Raw genomic sequence first — 19,407 nt, 5'->3', positions numbered from 1 at the left:
TCACAGCCATCCTTAAGTCTAGTTCTACACATAAGGAGGCTTGAGGACACTTTTACTCACCTCTTCTTAAAATTCTCTGCGTAAGTTGGAGGAGTTTGGCCATATAATCAATGTAATAGCCTAGCTAATCTGGCTTAGAAGCTGATCACTGAAGGCAGTTCATACCAAGGACCACCCACCTAGACATTCACTAGCCTGGCTTCTCCACTGTTCCAGTTCCAATCTGTTCTGGCAAATCACCAAGATTGAGGATGGTTCTCAGATTAACAAATGGGAGAACAAAGATCAGTTAAGTGCGGTGGTCCTATAAATTTAGAATGCACCATTCTACTTTCTGTGACCCAGTCTAAGGCCTCTGTGACCACCCTTCATGTATAAGACCCTAAAAGCATAACCAAAGCCTTTACTCTGAGCTCGCCATTAGAAGCCTGCCAGATCTTCATGCTCCCATCAGTACTAGAAGACACGCCAAGACCGCCTCCACTGGAAATGTCCAGGCATGTTATCTGTTCAAAAGACAAAATAACTGGTGTTATAAATAATGAAATGCTCTTCTTTCCCTGAAATGTTAAAGATCACTCCTGTTTCACACTCTTCCAAGACTTCTTCAGGCCTACGCTTCCCAGCACAAAGAACAAGTGCTTTCATGTGAAGACTGAGGTGTCATCACCTATCTCCTAACAAGGCTAGCGCCAACATCTTTTATTTCTCAAAACAAAAAGATGTTCTTGTAATCATCTACAGCTTTCTGCTTCAACTATAAAATTTTTACTATCCCCATATCACTTCTATCGTTTCCATCTTTTGCTATTTAAAAACATTTTTTTTTAAGATTTTACTTATTTATTTGACAAAGAGAGAGAGAACACAAGCAAGGGGAGCAGTAGAGGGAGAGGTAGAAGCAGGCTCCCCGTGGTGGAGCAGGGAGCCCATTGTGGGGCTCAATCCCATGACCCTAGGATCACAGCCCAAGCCAAAGGCAGACACTTAACTGACGGAGCCACCCAGGCACCCCTCTTTTGCTATTTTAAAATTAAGATACCTCATTCTTAGGAATCCACGTACACAAAAGACAGTCAACTAAAACACACCAGATGGACTCAAGAAAAAGCAAAGATGCTTCCAATTTGCTTCTTCACATTCCCTCTATAAAATCCTAATTGTGTGTATATGTGTATTTCAGAATAAGTAACAAAAAATTCTGATCCCTTTATGCAGTTTCAACATTAGCAATCACTTTATGCATAAGCAATGATCATACACACGCATACATACATATACTTTTTATTAAAAAATACCCAGCTATGGGGCGCCTGGGTGGCTCAGCAGGTTAAAGCCTCTGCCTTCAGCTCAGGTCATGATCCCGGGGTGCTGGGATCGAGCCCCGCATCGGGCTCTCTGCTTAGTTGGGAGCCTGCTTCCTCCTCTCTCTCTGCCTGCCTCTCTGCCTACTTGTAATCTCTATCTGTCAAATAAATAAATCTTTAAAAAAAAAAAAAACCCAGCTGCAACTATTCCAGAAATGTAGGACTGAGATATATAATCCCAGACATATTCCTGGATTCCTATAAGACCTAAATTATTAAGGGAAAAGTAGGGTAGGCTTTAATTACCCAACCTTCCATTTTTCTTTGTTCTAAGCCAGTTGAGTCATCATGACTTGCCATAAATTTGGCAAGAACTAAAGGGATATATCTGTCACCTCTAATACCTTCTAAGGCTTTTTCTTCTTTACCTTGACTCCTCAGAATAGAAGTATTGTTTTTAAAAATATATTTATTTATTTATTTTAGAAAGAGAGAGAGAGCACATTTGTGTGAGACAGTATGGGAGAGAGACTCCTCAAGCAGACTCCCTGCTGAGCACGGAGCCTGATCTCACCACCCTGAGATCATGACCTGAGCCATAACCTAGAGTCAGATATTTAAGCAACTGAGCCACCCAGGTGTCCCAGAATAAAAGTACTATTAACTTAATTGTGAATCCTTTAGTTTTAAGGATTATGACGATAACTAACCTTTATATCATGTTTTATCATTTATAAAACATTTTCAAATACATTATATCATTTGATTTTCATAATAATTCCATTCTGCTCCTAGCTTCCCATTACTGGATACTGGAGACATGGATGTAAATATGACATAGTGCTGGCTTCACATTCTAGTACAGGAGTACCCAACTCTCAGATCTATCTTTCTTCTCCAAACTACCGCTACCACCCTGAATCCTGCCTTAAGCCTGAATACTAGGATCATCAATTAACTTTTCAATCTGACCCGTATCAGTAAGAGCAACTACTGTCCCCATTTGCAGGGCCCCAGAAACAAGACATTTAAACACTTCCCTACTCACGCTGAAGTAGATTTAATCCTTAAAGCAACATAGCTCAACCTCTTTCCTGACTCAGGTACTATCTATTCAACTGCTGGCTTTACAGTGGTCACCTCAAACCCAACCAAGTTCAAAACAGGACTCTCATTCCCCCCAGCTTCATACCAATACCACTACTTGACCTCAACCAGCAAATGGCACTATAATTTACCTACCTCTTTGGAAAATTCTAGAATGATCCCAACTCCTCATTTTCACTCACATTTCACATCCAAGTCATTAGCAAATCCTGTCTGGTCCTATACCCGAAGAATGTAGGCACTATACAACAGTTTTATTCACTGCTATAGCCCCAGCACCCAGAGTACCTGGATTATAGGAGGCGATTAATAAATGGATAAGTCATGGGGCACCTGGGTGGCTCAGTGGGTTAAGCCTCTGCCTTCGGTTCAGGTCATGGTCTCAGGCTCCTGGGATTGAGCCCCAGGTCGGACTCTTGCTCAGCAGGGAGCCTGTGTCCCCCTCTCTCTCTGCCTGCCTCTGCCTACTTGTGATCTCTCTCTGTCAAATAAATAAATAAAATCTTTAAAAAAAATGGATGTCACCTAATAATGAACTCATATAAGAGGAAAGGAGAGTATGAAATAGAAAAAGGACACAATTAGGGCACCTGGGTGGCTCAGTTGGTTAAGCATCTGCCTTTGGCTCAGGTCATGATCCCAGGATCCTGGAATCAAGGCCTGTGTCAGGCTCCCTCTGCCCTTCCTACCTATTTATGCTCTCTCTTGCTCTCTCTCTCTCATAAATAAAATCTCTAAAAAATAAAAAAGGCACAATTAATCATTTTTTAAAATGACCTACTTCTCTCAACTATACTCAAATAAAAATAAGTAAATCTGGGGCACCTGGCTGGATCTTGATAGAGCATGTGACTCAGGGTTGTGAGTTCAAGCTCCATGCTGGGCCCAGAGCTTCCTTTAAAAAAAATCAATTTAAATTTTTTTTAAGATTTATTTATTTATTTATTTGACAGACAGAGATCACAAGGAGGCTGAGAAGCAGGCAAAGAGAGGGGAGGGCGGAAGCAGGCTCCCTGCAGAGCAGAGAGCCTGATGCAGGGCTCGATCCCAGGACCCCAGGATCATGATCCGAGCCGAAGGCAGAGGTTTTAACCCACTGAGCCACCCAGGCGCCCCTAATTTAATTTTTTTTTAAAGATTTTATTTATTTGACAGACAGAAATCACAAGTAGGCAGAGAGAGAGGGGGAAGCAGGCTCCTTGCTGTGCAGAAAGCCCGATGTGGGGCTCGATCCCAGAACCCTGAGATCATGACCTGAGCTGAAGGCAGAGCCCACTGAGCCACCCAGGTGCCCCAATTTAACTTAATTTTAAAATGTTGTAAGGACATTGGGAAGGGTATGTGCTATGGTGAGTGCTGTGAAGTATGTAAGCCTGACGATTCACAGATCTGTACTCCTGGGGCAAATAATACATTATATGTTAATAAAAAATAAAAATAAATGAAAATATAAATGTTGTATGTTATATGTATTATATACTGTATTCTTAAAATAAAGTAAGCTGGAGAAAAGAAAAAAAAATGACCTATTTCTCAAAAGGTTTTCCCAATTCTGCCAAAAAGTTTATCACTTCCTCCCTAGTAGTCTTCAGCACTATGTTCATATATTGTAGTGGTTGTCAACCAGGGGCAACTTAGCTCATCACATCAGGTGATGTCTGGAAACATTTTTAGTTGTCATAATTAGGGAAGAGCCCTACAATAAAGAACTACCCAGCTCTGGGATGCCTGGATGGCTCAGTGGGTTAAAGCTTCTGCCTTCGACTCGGGTCATGGTCCCAGGGTCCTGGGATCGAGCCCTGCATCGGGCTCTCTGCTCAACAGGGAGCCTGCTTCCTCCTCTCTCTCTCTGCCTGCCTCTCTGCCTACTTGTGATCTCTGCCTGTCAAATAAATAAATAAAATCTTTAAAAAAAAAAAAAAAGAATTACCCAGCTCAAAATGTCAGTAGTACCATGGCTGAGAAAATTTGATATATTCTATTGTATCTCTCAGTTAATATACTGTCCCTGGAGGGGGCAGAGATATTGTTACCTTATCTGTTTTACATATCTTTGGCATCTTAGTTCCTAGATCTAAAAAGCAATTAAATCTCAACTATCCAATTCTTCCAAAGTAACAGAACACTGAAGAGTAGATTATAGGTCATACCAGCTATCTCCTTTCTCCAAACTTTTATTAAAGTGGAAAGGAAACTAACATTTATTGAAAAGCTATTATATTCCAGACAGGTAACACACTACTCTCATATAATACCCTCAAAAATCTATTAAGATAGGTATTATTTCTCTTTTTCAGTTGAGAAATCTGAAGTTTAAGAAGTGATTAAGTAATATCCTCAAGGTGACACAAGAGAGCCAGGACGCAAACCTAGGTCAGAGTTTAAAGCTAGAGATCCATTTCTTAGTTCCAGCAAAAAAAAAAACAGATCAAGGGGCGCCTGGGTGGCTCAGTGGATTAAGCCGCTGCCTTCGGCTCAGGTCATGATCTCAGGGTCCTGGGATCGAGCCCCGCATCAGGCTCTCTGTTCCGCAGGGAGCCTGCTTCCTCCTCTCTCTCTGCCTACTTGTGATCTCTCTCTCTGTCAAATAAATAAATAAACTCTTTTAAAAAATAAAACAAAACAAAAAAAAAACAGATCAATGGGATGATCCTAATTATTGGATAAATGTGACAATTCAAGAGAGGGAGATATGGATGGATTACGTTATAGTGTCTTGATAGGCTAATCATTTAAAAAATAATTAAGTTAGATCCCTACTTTAAACCAAGTAAGTAAAATAAAGTTTGAAGTGTAGAAAAAATAAAACATAAAATTCAAAGAAAATACTATATAATTTTAACACTTACATCATGCTTACTATGTTTCAGACAAAATTCTGTTTAAATCCTGTAACAGCCCCATGAGATATACTTTTACCACTATTTTACAAATAAAGAATCTGTGACATAGAGGGTAAGTACCCTGGCCTAAGGTCACAGTTGAACCAAAATTCAAATCCAATGAGTTTATCACTAGAGTCTATGCTCTTACCCATTATGATGTGCAATTATAAGTGAATATATATAGGGGCACCTGGGTGGCTCTGCCAGTTAAACAACTCTTGATTTTGGCTCCAGCCATGATCTCAGGGTTCTAAGACTGAGCCCCACTTCGGGCTCCATGCTGGGCGTGAAGCCTGCTTAGGATTCTCTCTCTCTCTCTGCCCCTCCCCCACCTTTCTCCCTCTCCTAAAAAAAAAAAGAACATAAATATAAAATCATGGACTACCCTAAGCAGAACCCCAAAAGTAGTTACCATAAAGGAATAAATTGATGGGCTTTCTTACCCACAAATAGATCAAAATACACCCAGAATCTAGTGTATTACTATGTTCTCGTCACCTGTCTGATCATATTTTTTTTCTCATTAAAGTCTTTTTAAATTTTCATCATTACAGTTATATTCTATCTTTTCAATGTATTTTTCTTGAAATATCTTCTTTATTTATTTGACAGACGAGCTCACAAGTAGGCAGAGAGGCAGGGAGAAGATGAAGCAGGCTCCCCCCTGAGCACAGAGTCTGATGCGGGGGCTGAATCCCAGGACCTGGGGATCAGGATCTGAGTGGAAAGCAGAGGCTTTACACCACTGAGCCACCCAGGTGCCCCCAATGTATTTAATTTTATATATATATATATATATATATATATATATATATATATATGAGTTTTTCTTTTCTTTTTCTTTTTTTTTGGGGAAACTAAATGTTACAATTTATTCCATCTCCATGATTACAGACATTACAGGCAGGGCAGGTACACAAGGCAAATAAAACAAACTCTTCTCCCATTTAACCAGACAGAGCATTTTGGCAGTTTTATGGTAATACCTGTTGGCTTAATTAATTGACTTGGGATGAAAGCTGGCAATGGCAAATGTTTGTAATTTAGATCTTCCTCCATTGTTACTCCAAGGAACTTAATTCCTAAACTACATTATAAGCTCTGAAATGGTGTATACCGCAACATTCTTCAAGCTTTCACATTTAATCAGAATCTGACACCTCTTCTTAAGGTAGGGATTTCTTAAAGCTGTCTTCCTCTTGGCTAACCCAGTCCACCAGCAATCTTAAAAATTATCATATAAAAATAAAATTGTTCTCCCAAGCATTGATTGAAATTGTTGTGCTGGGATCCCTTTTCAGAGCGTTAGCTCCTTGAGAGAAAAGAGAGATCCTAACCAACTGCTTCCATGAATAACAACCCTAGTACAAGGTACCCAATGTCCTTTGCAGCAAAACTCAAGAAGTTAGGCAGCCCTGAACATCCTGACAAGTTTATCAGTATTTATATACAAAGGATATGTAAGTCTGAGCTCAGACCAAGTACTGCAACCTAATCCTAAGAAATCATTCAGTTTCAGCACATGGAGTTCCTCCAAGATGCCAGAGCAAGTGAAAAATCACCTCAAAGCAAAGAGTGATGCATCTTTTACAAGTGAGAGGAAATCAAGTAGGAAAGAAAACTCCTCCGTCCTAAACTCCTCATCAAATCAATGGCTATTTTCACAGCTTTAATTGACAAAATCCAGTGTCCTCATTTTCCTAACTGAATGAGTCGATTTTCAAGGTGACTGTCAAGGTCAAGAAGAGCTTTTAAGCTTTTCTTTGCATGGCCCATGAATTCCAGTCCCTCAATGGGAATCTCCTTCTCTATTGCTCTCTAAACACACTGCTGATAGTGCCTGAAGAGGTTGGTGCATGGGCCTGAGGAGCTATCTCCCCCCTTGAAGAACTTCTTGGCAAACCAGCAATTGAAGCACCGGTCCTACTCCCGCTCCATTTCAGTGCAGGCCTGCCCTACGCTATTTATGACAGCAGTGGTGACAGTTAAGTTTTTCTTTCTTTACAATTTTGGAATATAGTTTTCTAACAAACAAGCAAAATACACAGAGGATCCAGTACATTGCTCTATTCTGTTCACCTGTGTGATTGTATACTTTTTAAAAAAATTTTTGTTTTTTTTTTTTTTCATTTCAGGTCTCTGTTTAGTGTATATTTCTCTGAGGTCTTTGTTGCCATATTACTATTTTGTTCTCTCACTCATCTATTCTCTGAACAGAATGACAAGATGGAAAAACTCACCCCAAGAAAGAAACTAGAGGCAGTACTGACTGCCAGGGACCTAATCAGTATGGATGTGAGTAATATGTCAGATCTAAATTTCAAAATAACAATTATAAAGAGACAACGGACAGAATGGGAGAAGATATTTGCAAATGACGTATCAGATAAAGGGCTAGTATCCAAAATTTATAAAGAACTTATCAAACTCAATACCCAAAGAATAATCCAGTCAAGAAATGGGCAGAAGATATGAACAGACATTTCTCCAAAGACATCTAAATGGCCAAAAGACACATGAAAAAACGCTCAACATCACTCAGCATCAAGGAAATATAAATTAAAATACAATGAGGGGCGCCTGGGTGGCTCAGTGGGTTAAAGCCTCTGCTTTCGGCTCAGGTCATGATCCCAGGTTCCTGGGATCGAGCCCCACATTGGGCTCTCTGCTCAGCAGGGAGCCTGCTTCCCTCCTCTCTCTTTCTGCCTGCCTCTCTGTCTACTTGTGAGCTCTGTCAAATAAATAAACAAAATCTTAAAAAAAAAAAATAAAAAAAAAAAACAATAAGAAAACCACTTCATACTGGTCAGAATGGCTAAAACTAACAAGTCAGGAAACAACTGATGTTGGTGAGGATGCAGAGAAAGGGGAACTCTCTTTCACTGTTGGTGGGAATGCAAGCTGGTACAACCACTCTAGAAAACAGCATGGAGTTTCCTCAGAAAGCTGAAAATAGCGTTACCCTATGACTCTGCAGTTGTACTACTAGGTATTTATCCAAAGGATACAAAAATGTTCATTTGAAGGAGCATGTGCACCCCAATGTTTCTAAGAGCAATGTTCACAATAGCCAAACTATGGAAAGGGTCCAGATGTTCACAGACAGATGAATGGGTAAAGAAAATGTGGTATAGGGGTGCCTGGGTGGCTCAGTGGGTTAAAGCCTCTGCCTTTGGCTCAGGTCATGATCCCAGGGTCCTGGGATTGAGCCCCACATCAGGCTCTCTGCTCAGCAGGGAGCCTGCTTCCCCCAACTGCCTGTCTCTCTGCCTACCTGTGATCTCTGTCAAATAAATAAATAAAATCTTAAAAAAAAAAAGATGTGGTATATATCCATAATGGAATACTACTCAGCCATCAAAAAATGAAATCTTGCCATTTGCAATGATGTGGATGGAACTAGAGGGTATTATGCTAAGCGAAATAAATCAATCTGAGAAAGACAAGTATCATATGGTCTCATTCATATGTGGAATTTAAGAAGCAAAACAGAGGATTACAGGGGAAGAGAGGGAAAAATGAAACAAGATGAAACCAGAGAGGGAGACAAACCATAAGAGACCCTTAATCACAGGAAACAAACTGAGGGTCGCTTGAGAGGAGAGGAGGGGGGGATGGGGTAACTGGGTGATGAAAAGTAAGGAGGGCACATGATGTAATGAGCACTGGGTGGTATGTAAGATGGAAGAATCAGTGAACTCTACCTCTGAAACTAATAGTACATTATATGTTAATTAACTGACTTTACATTAAAACATTTTTTAAAAGTATACACATTATTAAAATGTTTTAAAGTCAAAAAAGGAAGTTTCACCTTGTAATAAACTATATTTCTTGTAATAACCTTTCTTAAACTATAAATCAAAAGGCATAATTCATAACTTGATTTCTTTAAAGCAAGGCAAATCTTTATTTAAGAGCAAAATTCACCAAGATTTTTACAAGAAATCTTTTCCATAACAGTTTGCATTTATCTTGCCCACACATACTATTATAGCCATTATTTTTAAATTTATTTTAGAGATTTGTTGGTGGAGGGAGGGGAAGAGGGAGAGAGAGAATCTTAGCAGACTCCCTGCTGAGTCAGGAGGCGAGATGGGGCTTGATCCTAAGACCCTGAGATGATGACCTGAGCTGAAATCAAGAACCAGACGTTCAACTGACTGAGCCACCCACGTGCTTCTATTATAGCTATTTTTTTTTAATCTCTTCTTTATCAAGGCTTTCCAAAGCAACCATTTAGTTTTCAAAGACATAATCACTCTGTCTTTTCATCCTCGTATTACATTGGTTTATGGTATTTAATTAAAGTGTCAAAAACAATATAACTGATAATGTAACTTATCCTTGGTAAGCATTCAATTTAACCAGTAGTATCGCAGTATGTAGATCCCAGAGAAGAGCTTACAAGCAGTGAACATGCTATGAGCATCAGTCAGTATGTTTTACACAGGAAAGACAGTACAAAAGTTAACTCCATAAATTAGTTAAGTGGAAGTCAGAACATACCAAAAGCCTTATAACTTGCACTCCCTATGACTCAGCAACTCTATTTTATAAATGTATTCTAATTTCTTCCTAACTTTGTGAATAAAGGGTTAGCCAAATCATCAAAGTACAAAATCAGGAAATCAAAAATACCTGAAAGTCCAGTAATACAAGATAGGAAAAATGAATTGCAGTAAATCATACAGTAGGAATATTATGCAGCTCTTAAAAGAATATGCAGAGCGGGGGGGGCGCCTGGGTGGCTCAGTGGGTTAAGCCGCTGCCTTCGGCTCAGGTCATGATCTCAGGGTCCTGGGATCGAGTCCTGCATCAGGCTCTCTGCTCAGCGGCGAGCCTGCTTCCCTCTTTCTCTCTGCCTGCCTCTCTGCCTGCTTGTGATCTCTCTGTCAAATAAATAAATAAAATCTTAAAAAAAAAAAAAAAAAAAAAAGAATATGCAGAGGGGCACCTGAGTGCCTCAGTGGGTTAAGCCTCTGCCTTTGGCTCAGGTCATGATCTCAGGGTCCTGGGATTGAGCCCTTTCTCTCTGCCTGCGTCTCTGCCTACTTGTGATCACTCTCTGTCAAATAAATAAATAAAATCTTTAAAAAAATTTAAAAAATTCTTAAAAAGATACTCTGAAAAAAAAAGAATATGAAGAAAGATGACATACAATGATGTACGTATTATTAAGGAGTAGAATACAAGTTATAAAACAGTATATAATATAAAAACCTATTTTGGTAAAATATTTAAAGAAAAAAGACAGGGCAGCGTGCCTGAGTGGTTCAGTTGGTTAAACGTCTGACTTCAATATCAAGTCCCACGTCAGGTTCCCTGCTCAGCAGGCAGTCAGCTTCTCCCTCTCCCTCTGCCCTTCCCCCTGCTCACGCGCACTCTCTCTCTCTTACACTCTCTCTAATAAATAAATAAAATCTTTTAAAATAAAAGAAAGAAGATGAAAGAATTGAGTGAAATAATACATAAAGCTTCACATGGTGCAGGCACATAGCACACAATAAATGTTAGCTAGTACTACTATATTATTAATACAGGATTTGTAACAAAAGTTCACAATAGTTACTTTAGTTACTTTAGGTTGTAGAATGTGAGTCATTTTTCACCTTTTGGTATTTCCTCAATTTTCATCACAAAACCTATGTCTGTTTTATAATAAGGATAAAAAATAGCCATTTTGTAAAATGTACTACACAATAAAATGGAAGGCTTTAATATAATCAGTTTATCCAAATATTTCTCATTTATGCTTCCAAAAAGATCATGGTAGTAGAAAGGGCATTATCACAGAGACCTCTGAAAATTATTCCTCAATATGCTGTACTTGGAATTTTGATAAAACATCCCTGTCCTGTAGGCAATGAGACAGAAATATAAACAATGGCAAATTACATAAACACAGCTACTATCATTATCCAAAAGCCAAAAAACATAAATAAGCCTCAGACAATTCCACTCTCTAAAATTACCAGTGGGTGGATTTATATACATAGTCTATGTGGACCCAAATACCAGTTTTGCCAAGCATCACACTTCAGCTATGGTACCTTAATACACAGTAAATGTGTGGGAGGCCGCGATAAGTCTTGAGATGAGGACCAAACCAGGCCCTGACTTGTGTCTCCTTTAAAGTCCTAATAGCCTGGGGCGCCTGGGTGGCTCAGTGGGTTAAGCCGCTGCCTTCGGCTCAGGTCATGATCTCAGGGTCCTGGGATTGAGTCCCACATCGGGCTCTCTGCTTGGCAGGGAGCCTGCTTCCCTCTCTCTGCCTGCCTCTCTGCCTACCTGTGATCTCTCTCTCTCGCTGTCAAATAAATAAATAAAAACTTAAAAAAATAAATAAAGTCTGAATAGCCTAACAAAAGGTTTAGGTCGGAAAAGTTGAGTAGCACTGAGAAAGGGTCTGTGCTATGTGTTGTGCGCTCGCCAACGTGACTTCCCACATGTTTACTAGTTAGATGAGAGCAATTTGGTTGGCTTCATAAACACTTAACTGGTCCCTGCTGCTCCAGCACAGCTCATAAATCACTCTCAGGTTTGTTGTTACTTCTTGTATCAATACGGTACAATTGTAATAACATTAGCCATTGCCTGCAGGTGCACCTCGTTCGTTTCTCACTAGTTCTCACAAGAAACCAGAGGGTCTGCAATTAGACCTTGAGAAGTAGGTAATGGGGAAGTCCGGAGGTTTTTTGTGCATGTAGCAAATTTTTTTTTAAATATTTTATTTATTTGACAGAGAGAAATCACAACTAGGCAGAGAGACAGGCAGAGAGAGAGGAGGAAGCAGGCTCCCTGCGGAGCAGAGAGGCCGATGTGGGGCTCGATCCCATGACCCTGGGACCATGACCTGAACCGAAGGCAGAGGCTTTTACCCACTGAGCTACCCAGGCTCCCCCATGTAGCATATTCTTTTGTAACCAGTTGAAAATAGTTACTTTGGCTATATAATGCCTTGCTTCCTTGAATAAAATTGGCACTGTTGGACATCCTCCTTAGTGCTCCTCCTGCCCCCATCTCTTTGTCTCTGAACTTTTCACCATCCTCTTACCCTCACATTCCTGGTCGATTTGTCACGCTGGCCACGACATAAATGAAAGACACATTAATTATGAATATGTTTATAGCACTCAAGCAGATAAAAAGAAAAATTAACATGTCATTATATTCTCTCCTTTTATCAAAATACTTACACTCTTCGAATGAATTCTGGAAAAAGTAGTATATGGTGCCAAAAACTTTGAGGATGCATTTTCCTTCGGACAAGAAATATGAATGCTTTTCTAAATAGAGAGGGAAAGATGAAATTCATCAGTAAAGTTACTCCAGTGGAATGAAAGGCTTTTTTTTTTTTTTTTTTTTTTTTTAAAGATTTTATTTATTTATTTGACAGAGAGAGACCACAAGCAGACAGAGAGGCAGGCAGAGAGAGAGAGAGGGAAGCAGGCTCGCCGCCGAGCAGAGAGCCCGATGCGGGACTCGATCCCAGGACCCTGAGATCATGACCCGAGCCGAAGGCAGCGGCTTAACCCACTGAGCCACCCAGGCGCCCCGGAATGAAAGGCTCTTAAAGAAAACAGTAGATGAGAGGAAATTCTAACTTTTTTTTTTAAGATTTTATTATTTATTTACTTGACAGACAGAGATCACAAATAGGCAGAGAAGCAGGCAGAGAGAAAGCGGGAAGCAGGCTCCCTGCAGAGCAGAGAGCCCGATGTGGAGCTCGATCCCAGGACCCTGGGATCATGACCTGAACTGAAGGCAGAGGCTTAACCCACTGAGATACCCAGGTGCCCTGGAAATTCTAACTTTTTAAATGTACCCTTTCTAATCCTCCTTTGCCAGCTCACAACACTACCACTCCCTTATAGATTAGCAGTCCTTTTACTGCAAAGGGCCACAATGTAATTTGGTATTGTTTAGCTGCCCTTATCTTTTTATATTGAAGTAAACTCCCACAGAAGATAAACCAACAGTAAGATACTAATATGAGAGCATTAATTTTTCAAAAAAAATCTAATATGAGTACTCTCAGTTAGCAGTGGGGCAAGGAATAGGATTAACAGATAGGAGAAAACATCACCAACCAGACTCCAAGTCTAGCACCTAAAAGACTAGTCTAAAAGCTAACTTACTGCCTACAGGAACTTTAAGAAAAAATGTTAAGACTACTGACATCTATAGTTACCACAGAAAATTGGTAAATTATGGTACACTTATACAATCTGTAGAACCTGGTCAGGCTTGCAGTGCCCATTCCAACAGTTCATCCATGTTCATAGACTGCTCATCGCCCCACAGCTGTATTAATTCCTCACGTGTTTTGCTAGTCATTATAACATATTTTTCAACTACTGTAGCAAGAAACACTGTTGACATAGTTGAATGGTGACATTCAAATTATATCTAGAGAAAGATGTTAGGTTCAGGTGACAGGACTTGCACAAGGCAGCCTTTGTTACCATTTAAGATTAAGGATGTTGGTGTTTCAAGGTAGCATGTATAGAGGTATAAAAGGCTTAGTAAACCCTTCAGGGATTCTTGCAATATAAGAGTCCTTTAATCTAAATGGCTGAATACCAACACCACCACCTTAGTGTGTATCTCCTATAGGGACCTGAGTAGATTTACACTCGCCAAACAGCCCCAACCTGTTATCTCTTCTGCAGCAGTACTTCAAAGTTTTTGGAAATTCTACTGAACAATGAAAATGTCTTCCAAAGTCAAGATTTTCTAAAACTCTTTCTAAGACTAATATATACACAGCAAACACAGGTCCTCACAGTTCTTTAGAAAGAACAATTTCAAAGTAGTAACATTCTCAAAACTAAAAATCAAAATGCTCTTACTATAAGTCTTCTTCTCGTTTAAAAAGGCAATTAGAGGGACGCCTGGGTGGCTCAGCGGGTTAAAGCCTCTGCCTTCAGCTCCAGTCATGATCCCAGGGTCCTGGGATCGAGCCCCGCATCGGGCTCTCTGCTTAGCTGGGAGCCTGCTTCCTCCTCTCTCTCTCTCTGCCTGCCTCTCTGCCTACTTGTAATCTCTATCTGTCAAATAAATAAATCTTTAAAAAAAAAAAAAGAAAATAAATAAAATAAAAAGGCAATGAGAGGAGCGCCTGGGTGGCTCAGTGGGTTAAGCCTCTGCCTTCCACTCAGGTCATGATCTCAGGGTCCTGGGATCAAGTCCCGTATCAGGCTCTCTGCTCTGCGGGGAGCCTGCTTCCCCCTGACTCTGCCTATTTGTGATCTCTCTGTCAAATAAATAAATAAAATCTTTTTTAAAAAAGGCAATTAGAATATCTGTCTATATAAATAGCACTTTCTTAGCCAGCATAGCCATATGTGGCTGCCTGCAGTCTTTTCATCAAATGAATTTTGCTTCTAACCCCATAAGAAAGTCCACAGAGCGCAAGAGAGTTGACCTGGATTTGGAATTGCCTCCTATACCCAAAACTAGAGTATCAGCTAAACTCTCCCAGCTTAAATATTCCTACCAGCAAGGATTCAAGGAACTCCAAGAACTTAGTGTTCAGGCATCTATAAGAATTGTGTTTGTTCTCAGAAGACTTCATTTCTTGGGACTAATTATGTGAAAGATTTCAAGAATTAGTAGTTTTCTCCTGCTTATCAATTGACCAAATCAACCTTTAATCCATAAACAAACTATGGAGGAAGAGAAATGTTGAACTACCTTCCAATATCAGCAGTAGAGAATCATGGGGTTAATGAAAATATTGTAATGAAAAGCTGCAAGAGATATCAAAACATAAAATTCAGGGTAGGGGGGTCAGAGGAGGAGTGTGGGCATTCCACACTAAGATAAAATTTAAAGTCAAACATTTTTATCCTCCAGGTTTAGATATTTAAGCATAATCTACTATTCAAGAGAACAATGCAGCAACATCAAAGAGCAAAGTGACTCATGGCAAGTAGGAAACAAATGAATGCTCAACCATAAGCATTTACTGTCTGACCCAGCAGATACAAGACAGAAATTAGCAATAATGTTGGAAGAGACTGTATGAGGGCCTAAGTATGCAGGGAAGAAAGGAAGAAAGGAAGTCGGCACTGAACCTATGGATGGATATGGGCAAAACACCTGGGAAAAATGTAGGCTTGCAAGGTAGTGTCCATACCTGGAAGTTTATAGAACTGGTTTCAATTCTGGCATACAGTCTAATTAGCTTTGATTATTAGGGTTAATTAACGTCTCTAAGTTTGTTTGGCTATATGCAAAATGGAAATTTAAAATGCCAATCCCACAGGATTGTTATGATGAACAAGAACTCACTTTTGTTAAGATTTTAGTTTCATTCATATGCAGTCTCACTCCCTGTTAATCAGTCTATAGGTAGCACATCACCTCCATTTTGTAAATGAGGAAACAGGCTCAGAGAACTAAGTTATTTGTCCAAAAATCATATTACTAGTGTCAGAGTTAACTAAAACTTGAACTCAGATCTTCTGACAGTGTCTACTATGCCATAGCTGTTTCTGAAAAACAAATGCAAAACATATATAAAAACATACAGCCTATCAACTTGCACAGATTGGAATAAATTAACATTTAAAGTCTTATTTAAAAAACAAAGTATCATCCATTCTTATCAGTATACCTGAAATATTTCACAACTGAAAAAAATTTAATTACACATCTCACCAGATCGTGGGTTCTGCAATACTTAGTTTGGCTATCTACTCACCTCAAAAACAATGAGAAAAACTATTTATATAGGTCTAGCCAGATACATTGTAAAGTCTATGCTGTCCAATATGGTAGATACTGGCCACAAGAGATTATTGAGCATTTGAAATACAGCCAGTGTATACGAAGAACTGCATTTTTTAAAATTTTATTTAAAGTTTAATTTAAAAACTGATACTTGTGGGGTGCCTGGGTGGCTCAGTGGGTTAAGCCTCTGCCTTCGGCTCAGGTCATGGTCTCAGGGTCCTGGGATCGAGCCCTGTATCGGGCTCTCTGCTCAGGAGAGAGCCTGCTTCCCCATCTCTCTCTGCCTGCCTCTCTGCCTACTTGTGATCTCCGTCTGTCAAATAAATAAAAAAAATCTTTAAAAAAAAATAAAAAAAAATAAAAACTGATACTTGCCTCAGTTTTTAGAAAACTTTTTTTTTTTTTTTAAATATTTTATTTATTCATTTGACAGAGAGAGAGATCACAAGTAGGCAGAGAGGCAGGCAGAGAGAGAGGAGGAAGCAGGCTCCCTGCGGAGCAGAGAGCCCGATGCCGGGCTCGATCCCAGGACCCTGAGATCACGACCTGAGCTGAAGGCAGCGGCTTAATCCACTGAGCCACCCAGGCGCCCCTTGGAAAACTTTTTAAATATATCTGGAACTACCTGGGTATGTGAATTTATGTTCTCAACTCTAAATTTATACATCCTAAATACCTTTACTTATTTATTTTCAATAAAAATTAGAGTCTGAATTGAGATGTGTGGAAATGTAAAATATACACAGGGTCTCAAAAACTCAATAAGAAAAAAGGAATGTACAATATCTCACTAATAATTTTTTAATATTAATTATAAGTTGAAATAGCATTTTAGATTTATTGCATTAAATAAAATATATTATTAAAATTAATTCCACCTGTTTCTTTTTACTTTTTTTTTTTTTTAAAGATTATTTATTTATTTATTTGACAGAGAGAGACACAGAGAGACACAAAGCAGGCAAGGGAGAAGCAGGCTTCCCGCCGAGGAGGGAGCCCAATGCGGGGCTTGATCCCAGGACTCTGGGATTGTGACCTAAGCCGAAGACAGCTGCTTAACAACTGAGTCACCCAGGTGTCCCTTTTTTTACCTCTTTTATATGGCTCTTAAAAATTTTTACATAACATATGTGGCTTACATAATTCATCTATCGGACAGCGCTGATATAAGAGAAGTGTATTCAGGGGGCGCCTGGGTGGCTCAGTGGTTTAAGCCGCTGCCTTCAGCTCAGGTCATGATCTCAGGGTCCTGGATCGAGTCCCACGTCCGGCTCTCTGCTCAGCAAGGAGCCTGCTTCCCTCTCACTCTCTCTGCCTGCCTCTTTGCCTACTTATGATCTCTCTCTGTCAAATAAATAAATAAAATCTTTTTTAAAAAAAAAAAAAAAAAAAGAGAAGTGTATTCAACTAAAAGTATCTCAAAGCACATGTAACTACAAAAGAAAAAAAAAAACAACTCTTGACATCCAAGGCAGTAAAAATTGTGATTACTATACAAATAAAATAAAGATGACAAAGATATATAAATAACAGTAATAATATTTAAAGTGGCTATATGGGTATTACCCCAGTTTTAGACCCAGTGTCATTTAGAGGATATAAAAGCCTACCTTGTTTATCTCATTCACAATAAATCCTTCTGAAGCTGTAACTTCTGGGATGCCATCCTGGCCAATTCCTTGACAAGTTAGGCTGCCATACAAAGTTGGTTTACCTACATAACACAAAAGAAGCATTGTCTCAGGAAAATAAGAATTTAACATTGTTCTCCTTGAAGATTCAATTCAGGCATCTATATAGATGGCAGGAAATTGGTTCATCAAAGAAAAGAAGGTATAAAGTAAGGTGTATAAAGTAAGGTGAAGAGAAAAAGCCCTAGCCTGGGTGAACCTAATTTGGTAGGAATATGCTCAAGAGCTAAAAATTAGATACAAAGATTTAAAGTTACAGCATTTGTGAGAAAGCTACTAGGGGGTTCCTGGGTGGCACAGTCAGTTAAGCACCCAACTCTTGGTTTTGGCTCAGGTCATGATCTCAGAGTTGTGATCTCAGGGTCCCAAGATGGAGCCCTGGACCATGGTGTGAACTCAGCGCACCGTCTGCTTGAGTTTCTTTCCTTCTCCCTCTGCTCCTGCCCCTGCCAAAAATAAATCAATCTTAAAAAAAAAAAAAAGTACTAAAGCAATCTCAAACTCAGTTTTACTGACTGTGAAATGAAATTCTTCCACAATGAAAGATGAAGATCAACATGCACACATGTATTTAGCCACAGTATATACACATAATACATAGCATAGAGTTACACTTCAGTAATCTAGAAAATCTGCTTAAGGAGAACACTGCTTTTGCAGTGAGGGGGCCTAAATAAAATATCCTACACATAAACTAGTCAAAAACATTTGAAGATTATCAGCATTGTGCAAGGAGTTTGAGCCAAAAGAAAGTATGAAGCTCTTTTCTTTTTTTTTTTTTTAAGATTTTTTTATTTATTTATTTGACAGAGATCACAAGTAGGCAGAGGCAAGCAGAGAGAAAGAGAGGGAAGCAGGCTCCCTGCTGAGCAGAGAGCCCCACGCGGGACTCGATCCCAGGACCCTGAGATCATGACCTGAGCCAAAGGCAGTGGCTTAACCCACTGAGCCACCCAGGCATCCCCATGAAGCTCTCTTCTAAGGGTAGTAAATCCCTCTACCTCTAAAAGAAGGCATATTAATTTGGGCAAATGGACATTACCTGGGGGGTGACAACTCAGCCAGGCTTCCCCTTCATCCTTCCTATGAAGAGAGACAAAAGACTAATTAGGCTCATTCAATGCTGAAAAGGATGCCCCTGGAGCAAGGGAGAAAGGAGATCATATAATCTTCAGTTTGAACAGTACTTAGGTATGACTAGTCTAATATCTCATCCAGGCTTAGATTATTATAAAACAAGCTTTATTTATTAAAGAAATACTGATGCATTAAGTGTTTAATGCACAGATGTCTATTGGTTAAATGAATATTCAAATACTTCAAAAACAGGTTAAATGAATATTCAAATACTTCAACAACAGGGAATTCACTATTCATTTATAAGTTTCACAGCTTTGAAAAATCACTAATACTTTAATATTTAGATATTTACTGGGATTATTGTAAGCCAAGCCCCGTGCTAGGCACTTTGCAAACAGTATCATTAACCCTCACAATTTAAGAAAATGTCTTTTATTATCCCCATGTTAAAGATAAAACTGAAGCTCAGAAAGTGACTTGTCCAAGGTCACCTAGCTATCTAGAAAGCAGGAACAGAAACATGGGACTAGTATACAATTTCTGCACTCCACCAGCTCACACTGACTTTTTGTGTTTTAAAATGTACCGCCCCAATCA

General features: G+C 39.4%; 1 protein-coding gene across 5 annotated transcripts in view; it reads right to left on the bottom strand.

Moving 5' to 3' along the window:
• The window catches only part of PAAF1 (proteasomal ATPase associated factor 1), a 41,667-nt gene that overhangs the window by 20,736 nt on the left and 1,524 nt on the right, over nt 1-19,407 (bottom strand). For 4 of the 5 annotated variants that reach the window (XR_006820037.1, XM_046016623.1, XM_046016619.1 and 1 more), the window contains exons 2-5: nt 18,773-18,813; nt 17,650-17,753; nt 12,499-12,588; nt 408-506 (exon numbers count right to left, since the gene is read on the bottom strand). Coding sequence is in view for 4 of the 5 variants with exons in the window: in XM_046016623.1 (XP_045872579.1) it covers nt 408-506; nt 12,499-12,588; nt 17,650-17,753; nt 18,773-18,813 (334 nt within the window). In the remaining variant the exon portion in view is untranslated. The remainder of the gene's footprint in view (nt 1-407; nt 507-12,498; nt 12,589-17,649; nt 17,754-18,772; nt 18,814-19,407) is intronic. The other variant, XM_046016620.1, reaches the window with a different exon arrangement.

The sequence above is a fragment of the Meles meles genome, chromosome 8 (genome assembly GCF_922984935.1).
Source record: "Meles meles chromosome 8, mMelMel3.1 paternal haplotype, whole genome shotgun sequence".
Taxonomy (NCBI): Eukaryota; Metazoa; Chordata; class Mammalia; order Carnivora; family Mustelidae; genus Meles; species Meles meles.
This window is presented reverse-complemented; position numbering and strand designations above follow the sequence as displayed.